The sequence below is a fragment of the Xenopus tropicalis genome, chromosome 4 (genome assembly GCF_000004195.4).
Source record: "Xenopus tropicalis strain Nigerian chromosome 4, UCB_Xtro_10.0, whole genome shotgun sequence".
In the NCBI taxonomy this organism is placed as follows: Eukaryota; Metazoa; Chordata; class Amphibia; order Anura; family Pipidae; genus Xenopus; species Xenopus tropicalis.
This window is the reverse complement of record NC_030680.2, coordinates 120,589,987-120,603,023: the sequence shown is the minus strand read 5'-3', so window position 1 is coordinate 120,603,023 and position 13,037 is coordinate 120,589,987. Positions and strand designations below refer to the sequence as shown.

General features: G+C 39.2%; 1 protein-coding gene across 1 annotated transcript; it reads left to right on the top strand.

Moving 5' to 3' along the window:
* The first annotated feature begins 2,952 nt into the window (after positions 1 to 2,952).
* dnal4 (dynein axonemal light chain 4) lies at positions 2,953 to 12,654 on the top strand. The gene is given in 4 exon segments (NM_001006783.1): positions 2,953 to 3,137; positions 7,669 to 7,865; positions 8,804 to 8,887; positions 11,510 to 12,654. Coding segments are annotated over 3 exon segments (321 nt in total). The 5' UTR covers positions 2,953 to 3,137; positions 7,669 to 7,793; the 3' UTR covers positions 11,675 to 12,654.
* Positions 12,655 to 13,037: the final 383 nt, after the last annotated feature.

Sequence of the window (13,037 nt, the reverse complement as noted above, 5' to 3'; positions counted from 1 at the left end):
GACAAGAAAGGACATATGTAGTTATGTTGTGAAATCAGAAACGATCAATCAGGGGCCTGTGTGAGATCAGCAAGAAACATATACACACACACAAATACACTTACTTTGAGATTCGGTTGGCATCAGCTTAATGTACATAACTTTCTTTTGTATATTGGTTCCCTTTCAAACACTACAAGGAAAGACAAGGTTTTTGTTTTAATTTCTTACTTATTTCTTTCTTCAATTTTAACGTAGGTTTCCCCATCTTCTTGCATCGCCTGGGTCCCATTACTTACTCCCATGCCATCTGTTATGCGTGTGAATTTATCTGTCTTGGCTTTTGCCAGCGTAAATCAGCAATGTAAAAATACACCCACAGTCACTTTGTTTTATTTTACTCTAAGAAACACTGGTCAACAAACATAGGATTGGAACAAGCTACTTGAATAAACTGCAGGTTTGTATAAAATAATATCAACACCAAATTGTAACTATTCTTTCATTGCTAAGAAAAGCCACATGGAGGTGGCTGCAGTTCTGGCAGCCAATTTAATCTGCTCTCAGTAAAGTTGCCTCCTCAGCATCCCTAAATCTAACCGAATATCGTACCAAAAAAGGTTTTGTACAATATCATTGGTGCATGTATGACCAGCTTAAGAGAGGTAGATCAAGATAGGTTGCACTGCAGATCAAAACCATCAAGTCCAATGCTGCAGGCATTCCTTGTTGATTCAACGGGTTCTCCTTTCCTTGGGGGCTCTGGCCCTGCACCCACACCAGTCATTTGCATCTCTTTGATATGACCTGTACTGTAGCTGCAAGGGTTCTTGTGCAGGATGTCTATTGTCCAGAATTACACCTCAGCAGATGTCACATGATGGAAAGGAAAGATATTTGTTAACCCTTTGTGTACATGTGGGCTCACTACTGAATATCCAAAATGCAGTACTACACCAATCTTACTTCCAGGCAGCTCTTACCAATGCTGCATGTTTCTAAGGTAATTCAGGTGTGTACTATTCCTTGGGTCCCTGGGGTTACTGCTCTCTGCACCTCATGATGCTGTACCTTGCACCTCTGAATAATGTACAAGGTAGAGGGCAGGAGGGGGACACCTATGTGCCACCCCTCACTAATACAGCGCTGACAACTGAAATGCACATATCTGCAAAATGCCCTGCATTGTGTTAAAAAAAATTACAGCTTTTTTGCTAACTTCTTGTGGAATGTTCAAAGCTCTGCTTAAAGGAGACATATTGGATAAATGGGAAAAACGCTAATTTTGTAGGCAATTATGAATAATATCTGGTGCTGGTTTCACTTTGTGCTAAAAATTAATCCTATCTGTAACAATGGCCCCTTTATTGGAGCTCCCTATAGATCGTATCACTTCTCCGTCCTGTGTGAAATGAAGAGTGGGCGTGTCCTAACGGTCCCTGCCAGAAGCACAGTAGGAGGGGGAGAGCCAATCACAGCCCTGCACTCACACAAGCAAAGACAGGCTTTAGTTCCCTATCAGGTCAGCCTAGCTGCTGATTGGTTCCTATCCTACAGTGCAGTGTACTGAGGCCCGCCGGCTCCCCTGCACATCCAGAGAATTCAGCCAGCAGGAAGTGGAACAGATGGGCGGGGCTAGTGGAGTTTTTGTGGAATTTCTCAATAAATCAGTCAGAAACATAACATTTTTAAGCACAATCCTTCTATATCTAGAGGAGTATAATTCACTGGTACATTCATAATTTTTATAGGATATGTCTCCTTTAAAATACCGGCCAGTTGGCACCCCTAGCTGTGGCTGCAGGCAAGCTGGTGCTCACTCTCCATTTAGTAGTGGCCCTATGCTACAAGACTGACCAATCTGAATCCTGCAAATAGTGCTAGATGTGCCGGATTTCTGTTTAGGGCGCCCAGAGGCTGCCCCCATCCTGCCCCCCAGGATTGTGTGCCAGCGCATCCTTTTTGCTCAAATGTGAAGCACTGGGGACAGGACGCACGGAAGCTTTACCTGGGGCCGGATGGCATGCTGCCCCTAAATTGATGCCGTCCTAGGCCTGGTTGAATCCCAATTTGCAAGTAGTAGTCAGCATGATACCTCGGATGTGTTTTCAAATAGAGCAGGTTCTCCAATGGCCACTTCCCATCGGTATATCCAGACGAAAAACAGTTTAGAACAGCACCATTAATATGTCTTGTTTAAAATGCATTTATTGCATACATCTTAGGCATTCAGGCTACGTTTTATCATAAAAGGCCACACCTGGCCTGAAACGTTGCTGGAATGCCCTAAGATGTATGCAATAAAGGCATTTTAAACAAGACATATTAATGGTGCTGTTCTAAACTGATTTTCGTCTAGTTGAATCCAAAACCAAATCCTGGAATGTGTACATCCTTAATATTATATGTGTTAGTACATATTATTAGTTTGTGTTTCCTGAGGAAGATCACAATGTAGCAGTAAAAAATGATTGGAATTCTTTCTCTACAATAAAATTTCGTCACTTATTGCGCAGTACTCTAATTCATTGGATTCATTGTATCTACCTACGCACATACAGCTACTGAGCTGCCTATATACACAATACAGTCTCAATCTTCATTGCGTCATTTCAACTTTTAAGGTTGCGGCTTTTTTTTCTCGAAGTCCCCTCCCATTTGGGAACGTTTGTATTTTCCCAACTCAGAATCCCACCCAACTGTGTCGTTTTGGGTCCCTCAGACGATTTCTAACAATGAGGGGAGTGGTCGTTTTGTAGCATATAGTTAACTGTGCATATACAATCCAGCTACGATTTAGGGAGACCTAAAAGTGACGTAGTTTAGAAATTTGTTTATAAATTATTTATTTAGAAATAAAAAAAAACAAAAGAGCGGAACCTTGTCAGGCACTAAAGTAGCCAGCTACCGCAGTCTCGTCTCCTAGGCAACCCATATGTAATCAGTAAGTGCGTCAGGGGGAAGGTCGGCAACATCCACCAAACGTTGGCGGGTTTTGAAACGAGTGGGCGGAGCGCAAAGCTCGGTGGCTTAGCTTCCGGGTTTGGTAGCGGTTGCCAGGGGAGGCCTGGCCCGCTGCATAGCAACGGAAAGCGGAGGGACGCTGTTGTGACACACAAATATGAAACCGGCTGGTGGCTTCGGCAGCTCAGTCTGAGGTAGGTGTGAAACACGGGCCCCGGTGATAATAACAAAAGGGAGGAAAACGTGAGAGGGTAACAAGGAACAGAGTGAATTACAAAGGACAAAAAGTGGAAAGGGGTTATATAGGGACAGCTGGGGGGGAGGAAAGGGCAGAGAAGGGAATAAAAAGTACTGTGAGTCGACTCGGCAGGCAGGACAGAAACCTGGGTTTCAGTTACGGCACTGCTGTGATACCATGTGTGGAAAGTTCATTCTTAATATGAATTTACATTTAAACCTGAGGGAGACGTTTCCTGTATTCTATGAGTAACTTTCACTCACTGATTTGCAACCAATGCTGTGTTCCCTTTCAATTCCTATGGACAGTGACCCTAATAAGCTTCTTTGTATATCTGTGTATGTGTGCAGCGTGCTCATTGGCTCTTGGCATACTTCCTCTCTCATATGTAGGCTGTAAGCTCCTTGGGTCAGTCCCTATACTGAACTCTTACCTCATTATATGTCTGTTACAATTTATTAGTCTGGCATGTCCTTCTATGATATGGCTAGTTCTACAGAGAACCAGAGAGAGGGCAGGTCACAAGCCACTGTGACATCACAGGAAAGGTAGAAAAGGTGCGTACAGGTACAAACAATCTGGAACAGCGCCTCTTGTGGTTTCAATTCAAATGCCTTTATTGCAAGTTTTAAGGGCATACAGCAAGGTTGTGGCCTTTTATCAAGCTTGATTAAAGACCTGGATGTGCTGATGGAAAGTGGCCATTGGGTAACCTGCACTACTACAGACTAGAAACAAGGTGTTGTGCTGAGTACTATCTCCAAAGTAGAAAAGGTGCATAAACATTATCGGAACTTGCAAAAATAATACAATAATATAAATAATTAACAATATAAATATATTTTTTTTACACAGACTTGCCTGGTTCCACAAATCAAAAGGAAACCATAATACACATAAGACAAATTTTCCAACCCACTACTTTGGTTCACTGCGTCGTGCAGCCCCTCAGTTCCATTATGAAGTGATAGATTCTCTGCTTTTCAGAGAATCTGTCCATTATGGAAAACTGAGGGATTTCAAGTCACAGAATCCATCACTTTACAATGAAACAAGATGAGGGGGGTTGGAAAGGGGTTCCTTAGTATCATGGTTTACCTTAATGTGTGGCATAGTGATGTGTGTGTGTGTGTGTGGAGAAATCCTCGACCCGCACCTGGCCTTAACTGACTAACTTACTCCACTCCACCCTACCCTACCCATCTTCCTCCCTCTATTTATAGACCCTTGCCCGCCTCACAATGACATCACAAAAGGGGCAGGGCGTGCCGGGCAGAGCTGAGAGGAGGACGGCAGTGTAAGGTTGCGGACGGAAAGGGTGATCAGAAGAGCTCAACCCGAACCCACCCACAATTGATGCGCCAAGGTCTGCCCGAACCTACCCAACCTGTGGGTCGACCCGCACATCATTAGTGTGGAACCAGTTATGTCAGTGTGGGGAAAAAATATATTTATTTTTTGAAAGTCAGGTAGTGTTCATGCATGAGCCCATGTCAAAAGGGGGGTATATTTCCCCTTTAACGTCTTTTGCTTTTAATGAATTCTAGAATAGTGTCAAGTACTACTCCATACCTTATTATCACAAAGAAATAATGAATAAGTCAAAAGTTCAATATTTGTTTAAAAATACATTGCCATGTTTATAGATATTAGATCCCATATCAAATTATTAGAAGAGCTAAAGCCTAAAAACAATGTAGCTAGAAATGTTGCATTTTATATACAGTACCAACCCACAGGTTTGGTAGCTCTGTAGAAATGATCCAAACCTTAAAAGCTGTCAAGAGCAGTCCTCTGCCTTTTCAGTGTCAGTGTCAGTGGCACTGAACATACTCGGTGTGCTGCTGTTGAAGAGCTTAGCTTATGTATTGTCAGAAATCATCAGAACATTAATAGATAGAAAATTTACAGTTCTCATAAAAGCTGATGCTACAGGAATGATTATTAAGGGAGAACTAAAGCTTATCAAAGAAGTAGGCTAGAATTTTTGCACATTATGCTTTGAGGTTCCCTACCAGTCCATGGCAACCACAGCCCTTTAGCAGGGCATATCTGTTCCCCCAGTAGCTACCCATCTACTTTTCTGCTAGTTTGCAGCGCATACTCTGGACAGGTGATAATTACTTGGGTTTATGGGAGGGCAAACAATATACTGAATATATACAATACAAAAGTCATAATACAAGGCTGATTAGTAATTAATGTAAATCCTTATTACATGGTGCATAGTGCAATTTCCATTAGAATTTAATAATCAGCTCTGTGACATCAGCTTCTGTGACGTGTGATCCTCATTTTTTGCTTGATGATTTGCAGTGACCCCCTAAGCTTAATTTCTCAACACCTGCCCAGAGCACATGCAGTGCCACTGACCCTTCTAACAAAATCCAAGATGGTGACCCCCCTGTACTCACCTGTAAAGACTTGACTCATTACTGAGATTCTATAACTTTAGGTTTATAAAATAGCATTTTTATTGCTTGGGGTCTATTGATAGAGGTTTTGTTTTAGGGGTTAGTTCACCATAAATGAAAAATGAATGAGGTAGAATGCTCTGATGTCTGTGCAGCTGTGTAATCTGAATCAGAATGTATTACCAATAAGACTTGTATGTGAATTTATTAATGCTTTATTTTGTGTTATTTGCTATGTAAACGTGCTCTCTTCCCCTGTTCAACTGAAATGGGTGCTCTAGTTCTAACAAGATATTGCAAGTTTGGTTGCGTCTAACCTTTTGCATTTTACTTGTTACCAAATTACAGATGGTGGAAGCCTAGACAGCTACAAGTTAGTTGTCTCATGTGTTTAAAAGTTGTTTATATTTTGGTGGAAAATCTTCAAATAGATATTTACTCAATAATAACAGAACCCCTTATTATGTAGCACAGTCATGGACAACATGCATCATTTTAGGAGCCTTACACTTGACCAGTGGTGATGATGATAATGCCTATAGAACACCTACATAAATATTATTTTGTGCAACTTTTAAGAAACAACGTGTTACGTGTGCAGCGTGGTGAGTAGCCCATGCAATGCTGAATCATAGTATTTGGAAATGAGAATTATATGCGTGAGCATGCAAGCAAACATATGTGCTAGAAAAGTTCAAACATGCTTCTTGGTCAGTCTTGTAGCATAGGGCCACTACTTAATGGAGAGTGAGCACCAGCTTGCCTGCAGCCACAGCTAGGGGTGCCAACTGGCCGGTATTTTAAGGAGAGCTTTGAACGTTCTACTACAAGTTAGAAAACGGAAGCAAACATCCAGCTGGGTATTGTCATGGGTGTTGCCGTGTATTAAGCACAATTTTACTGGAAAAGGTGATGGTTTAGGGGCCCTTTCAGTATGGGTCTACACAAGTACACTTTGAGAACAATCACATACTGTTAAAAAAAGCGACGGTAACAACATTTTGCATCAACTATAACAATATTGCCAAGACTAGCAATGTCTTGAGAAGGGTGTATGAAAACCTATGCTGAATTAATAAATTTGTTTTAAATGGAGCATGCACCTTCTTTAATGTGCATATGTCAAAGTTTCGGTCTTGAAAAAGGTCCCTGGATGTGACCGAAATGTTGATATCTGCACATTAAAGATTTTTTTCATATATATATATATATATATATATATATATATATATATATATATATATAATTTACAGGGATTCTGATACTGTGCCTTTGTGTGTTGGTTCCAGTGCTTTGTATCAGAGCCTTTGTGAGGAACTGGCCGTAGATGGAGTATAAGAGAAAGCACAATGATGCTTCTGTTTGAGCAGATGAATGGAGGGTTTTTATATTCGCTCAAAGTGATATGCCTAACATTCTTAAAGGTTTCTCTATCCCTTTTTTCTGCAGTGGCTTATTCTCTTTGAACACATTTCAGTCTAGTGGTTGCCCTGGTGATACTAAGCAGGAGTGTTGTTCTGTAATGTTTCATCTCCCATTGTTTGGAAGGAAAATAAATAAGGCGGCACGGAGGTTCATATTTTAAACACCAAGCGTGCATACCTACCAATGCTTTTCTTCTTCGTATTGTTCATATAATTCCATCCTAGAACATGCATAAATGTTTCATGCCAAGATCAAAGCACCTCACTTGCTTAACAAATATACAATTTGGAACTACAGGGATCCCTTATCCGGAAACCCATTATCCAGAAAGCGCCGAATTACAGAAAGCCCATAGACTCCATTTTAATCAAATAATTCAGAATTTTAAAACTGATTTCCTTTTTCTCTGTAGTAATAAAACAGTACCTTGTAATTGATCCCAACTAAGATAAATAATCCTTATTGAATGCAAAACAAGCCTATTGGGTTTAATTAATGGTTTATTGATTTTTTAGTAGACTTAAGGTATGGAGATCCAAATTACGGAAAGACCGCTTATCTGGAATACCCTTGGTCCCGAGCATTCTGGATAATTGGTCCTATACCTGTATTAGAAAGTGACACTGAGAACAATCTATATCTCCTCAGGTATGTAAGCTGGCCTGCCACTACTTACCCTGCAGTATCTACCTTCAAAATATAGTTTACACTGCATTGTGCAATATAACAGACTTAAGTGTAAAGTAACCACTTGGAGCTGACGAGGAATCGCCATGGCAGATCCTGGCGAAAGCAAGAAAGATGAGGCGGACTACAAGAGGATGCACAGCTTTCCTTTAATTCGGGTAATCTTTTATCCTTCCCAATATAGCTCTTCTGTCAAAATGGTACCACCTTTATGATTTTGCTGCTTTTTTAATATGGTGCATTATATTTAAAAGCATTGTGAGCTAAGAGCAGTATAAAATGCATGCAGTATTAAGGGGTTGTTTCCACCCCTAACTGAAGCATTAAATAACTGATGCTGTTAAGGTTGGAAACTTTTGAGATATTTACATGTTCTTTTCAGTAAAGTTTTGCAACACTTTCTTCTTGCAGCATTTTTTTTTGTTTTTCAACTATACTGAAAACTTCATACACTTTGATGCACTACAATAGATATTGTCAGCATCCCAGGAGGAGGCTGTTAATACACTTTTAGGCATCTCTGCGGTCCAGAATGTCTCTCTAACTATAATTCTATCATGTACTACAGTATTATTTTGGCTAGGCAGTCCAGCATTGCCATTCAGGCCCCATTGCTCACCCTTTCTTGGGAATGTTAAAGCAGTGTTAGGCTTTCAGGCAGGTATAGCTCTCTTGACACCAACTAAATCCATAATTATTTGTCAAACTACACATTTATCACTCTTAATACTGTGTATCCACTTCTTTAAAGTGCAGTGGTTTGGGCCTTTATACCATTTTTACAGAACTTCAGCATGATTTGGCATTGTGCATTGTAATGTAAGACTTGTGTGCAGCCACTTGCCCATAGAATACCCATGCTCCTGATGATTAATTCTTGTGGACAAAAGTATCTGCAAATTGTTTTGGACATATAGTTTATTTGATATTGCGCCTGTAGTTCTCCCTATGCTTCTTGGATGTCAGTATGTACTCAATAACATGAAACATCTGCATTTCCTAAGAGGTCCTAGCTCACATCCATAAGGCAGGTGGAATTTGGGCACACAACTTAGAACTAGTGGGTTCTGACATTCTTTATATGTTGATTTTTCAGCACACAGATATGCCAGAAGAAATGCGTGTAGAAACAATGGAGCTATGCGTTACAGCCTGTGAAAAATTTGCAAGTAATAATGAGGTACAGTGTTGATATGTTATAATCATTGAATAGGCTTTGTACCTAGTGTACTTTTAACATATTGTTTAATTTACGAATTGTGTTAGAAATATCTGTATTTTGTTTCTTGCACTAAATAGGGCAAATAATGAAAGACTGAGTAGTTTACTTTGCAAATTCCTGTAATTCTTTTGAGCAACTGTTAGAGGGGAAGAAGAATGTAGTTACCAGTTCACAAATCAACCCGCTGTATAATGAACCCCCCCCTTTTATATCAAAGCCTGACACTGGAAGAAGGGTGGGTTTTTATACAGAGCTGTTCTATTAATTAGAGAAAACAAAATATTGGTGGTGTTGTTGTTTTTTAAGGATTTTTTTAAAAGAAAGGGTCAAAATACATTTTCAACACAAGTGATATTTACTGTGCTTATGTTGAACAAATGTGTATATAGGTGTATACTGCCCATTTAGCTGTGTTACTGGAAACTTAACTGTAGTCATGCAACAATTTGAGGTCTTGGCTTAATCCCAGCATTTTTTGCAGGATTTAAGCTAAATTCCTTGTCATTGTAAATCTGAACCTTTAATGTTATGTGATTTTAAAACTCTAGATGACTAAATGTGGCAATTTTAAGGCATTTAACACAAATACCAATTTAAAAAAATTGGGATTTGGGTTCCATGTTCCTCCAGTGAAGGAATTGGTATTTGAATGAATTCCAAAAAATATACGTAAATTTTAAAATCTCAGACAACCCTTTACTTTATATTTAAGTGGACATTCACATTCCATACACTGTATGGATGGCTTTCTGTTCCATTTGTGCAGGCTGGTAATTTGAACAATTGGGAAAACAGTAAAGAGGGGCTTTTCCTTTCTTCCTTACCTGCTGATGCAAAATACACTGGCAGATATGGTGCACTGGCGGATAAGATTTTTAAATTTACTCAATCACAGAGCAGATTGATATCCAAGATGCAATATTATAGATATGCGTATGGCCACATTTAACAGATTTTGTTACCCAAGCTCGTTACTTTATTGAGGATCTGTATGTATTATGCAACACTAATCTGATGATCTCTTAGAGAAATATCACCTCTTGCCACTGCATTCTCTGCTCTACTTTTTTATTTATGTAGATGACAAGCCTCAGGAAAAAAGTTATCATTATTATTTTTCTTTTTTTATAAATATACATAATGTTCTTTCCTGAGCACTTCTGCGCTTTTGAGAAAATTAGGCTTTATAACCCTCTTTTTCCACACCTCTAGCCCAGGAGTAAATTTTCTCTTTACAGAGACACTTTGTTGCACAGGGCAGATGACTGACAGAGAAGCATATCATAATTGGAGGCACTGCAACACGTCATTGATCTGGGTTGCAGAGCATTTTCCATCCTTTTACAGCCCAGTGCACTGATATGAGACCAGTGAGATGGAGAGCACCCTATGCAGCAAGGCTGATAGCAAAATCCTCCTACGAAGGGAATTAAACATTGGCCCTCCCTCATTGCAGTGGTCCTTGTGATCTTAAAGGCCTCTTTTTCCAACACTATTCATTTAAAAGTAAAAGTACAGTAAATTAGATTAAAGTAATTGTAAAAGAAAAGTGCAGCATATTTTTTTTATTTATTTTGAGTGTTTAGGAGTCTTTCTAAAAAAAGGAATCCAATAGGAGTGTGAGAAAGCTAGTAGTATAATAGTATGCTGATCATTACTGTATTTCTGCAGAGTATTGACAGTGAGAGAGTTTCAGTGAATAGTGTCAGCCCACCTTGCTACTGCAGAGAGTCTGAGAGCCTCTGAGTGCCATGTGACACCACTTGCCAGGGTCCATTTCAGATTATCTGTGTGGGTACTTTCTTGCCTTTGCATATTCTCCAAGGTCTTTTTTTGCTTACAGACTTGGAAGTAGCAGGTGGCAGATGGTGGATGGATCCTCTTAAAGAGACAGTATACACTGAATAGGGTTTGTGCTTTAATACTTTTAATTACTAACTAATTGAGCAGCTCATTGTCAGGGGCTTCTCAGTGGACTAGTAAAGCCTGCTGCTTAGAGAAGAAAAGGCTTTGTTTAACAGTAGATAGGGACCTCTAAATAAATTGCCCTATTTATAAAGGAACGGATGGGGGGTAAGTTCAGTGAAATTGGTCCAACTTTAGAATGGTAAAAATTAGGAAAATATTTTTTTAATTAAAAGAATAGGAGGAATGCTGTTTCAAGACTAGTCCTATTTATCGTGTTTAGTTTTGCAAATGTGTTTTAAGTGTATACTACACCTTTAATAGAGAACTAAACAGACAGATATGCTGCTGATATCTATTGTTAAAGGTGAAATCATCACACAGGTAATGTAGCGATCCCACAGCTGCATATTTTCTAGAAAACCGTTTTCTAAATTGTTGTGGATGTTTTGTGGTGCTGTTATAAGGTACTTCACATCTTCTTATGAAATATTATTGCACTAACTGCTAATAGGCTTCTCAGTGTGGTTCTGCATAGCTACATTCTGTAAATCTGATCAAGATGCTTTAATTTTATTTTTTGCCATTGGTGGTGCATGTAAGCATAATGGTGTCTTATCGTGGAAAATGAGGAAACATGTTCTAACCTGTTTGGTCATTGTATCTATCTCACAGAGTGCAGCAAAGATGATAAAAGAGACAATGGACAAGAAGTTTGGCTCTTCCTGGCACGTGGTTATCGGAGAGGGGTTTGGATTTGAGATAACACATGAAGTCAAGAACCTCCTTTACATGTTCTTTGGAGGCAGCTTGGCAATCTGTGTGTGGAAATGTTCATGATGGACCCTTATATAGGACAACAATTTCAATGCCTCAGTTTCTCTCCTTCTACTCAGGATGTGCTGCTGCAAGGCCTTGCTCAGGAAAGAGTCATTGGCTGGGCTCTACATGAAAAAATCTTACTGTCTTTTTGGGCTTTATGAGGGGACCACATTAAATACTTTTTGGGAAAGAGTAGCAAGCAACAGGTCACTCTGGCAATGACCTTACTACTCCTACTATAAAAGTTAAAGTTGTTGGTCTTTGAGTAATATATAAGCCTTTGCAATATATTGTTAGCTAAAGTTTGCAAGCAATCAAACATGCCAAACTGGCCAAAATCCAGCCGTTAATTCCCTTTTCCTATCCTTCACCCTCAGAGGCTTTTTTAGTCCTGTATAAATTTATGCACAGGGTTTTACCGTCCTATTGGCACTGCAACTCTGGTCTCCCAAATAGCATTTATTTCATATAAACTAGTTTGCTATCTCTGGTTTCATTTTTCCTGTCATTTCCTTGGCACTGAGTTCCCCAGTTCCGTTATAATAGTTCTTTTTGTTTAGAAGTTAAGAACTCCTTTTACACTCATCCGTGTCACTTTTTTATAGTATATTTAAATATTTAAACCATTTCTTTTGTTTTATTCTGTACTAAATTTTCTAATTTGCTCCTTCTTACCCAGTCTGATTGTTCTCTTCCTTTTGATAAACCGTTTTCTATTGCTCACTTTCTGCTCATCATTCTGACGTAGTTCTACATCATAGTTTTTCCACAAGCCATAAATAATAGATCAGGAGTTTTAGGAAACCACAGAGAAGCCTGCCAACAACCAGCCCTTAATTTTTCTTGTTCAGTGGTGGAAACGTGAAGCCATGTTTCTTGGAAGGTTTTTATACTCTGTTGGAACATTAAGGAAGCTGTTTTTTATGTTAACTCTGGTTATAAAATGGTTTGCTCTAATTGTCATTAATAAAATTCCTTGGATTTTTAAAAAAAAAAAACCTGACATTTATACTTTATACTCTAGTGTTGTGGCTAAGTTAAAAAATATGTCCTTAGGTGTATATGCTAAAAAGTATTGAATGCAAGGTAAGAATCTCTGGGATATATTGCTATTTTAGGTAAATTAAACGCAAAAGCTAACTTTCCATTCAGCAGTTCCTAGATGTAACTGCCAGCTTCTCATTGCGCCTCCCTCCTCACTGTCTATAATTGTGTAGCCTGTGCATTAGGTACATAATTCGGGCACATGCACAAAATTTTGGGGTGATACAAAACTTGCCATAACTGTGTCCACAAAAACACCTTTCTGCTTGCTGTAATTGTGAATTCCAATACTAAAGGTGATAAAAAAGTAATGTAGGGTAATTAAAAAAATATTTTG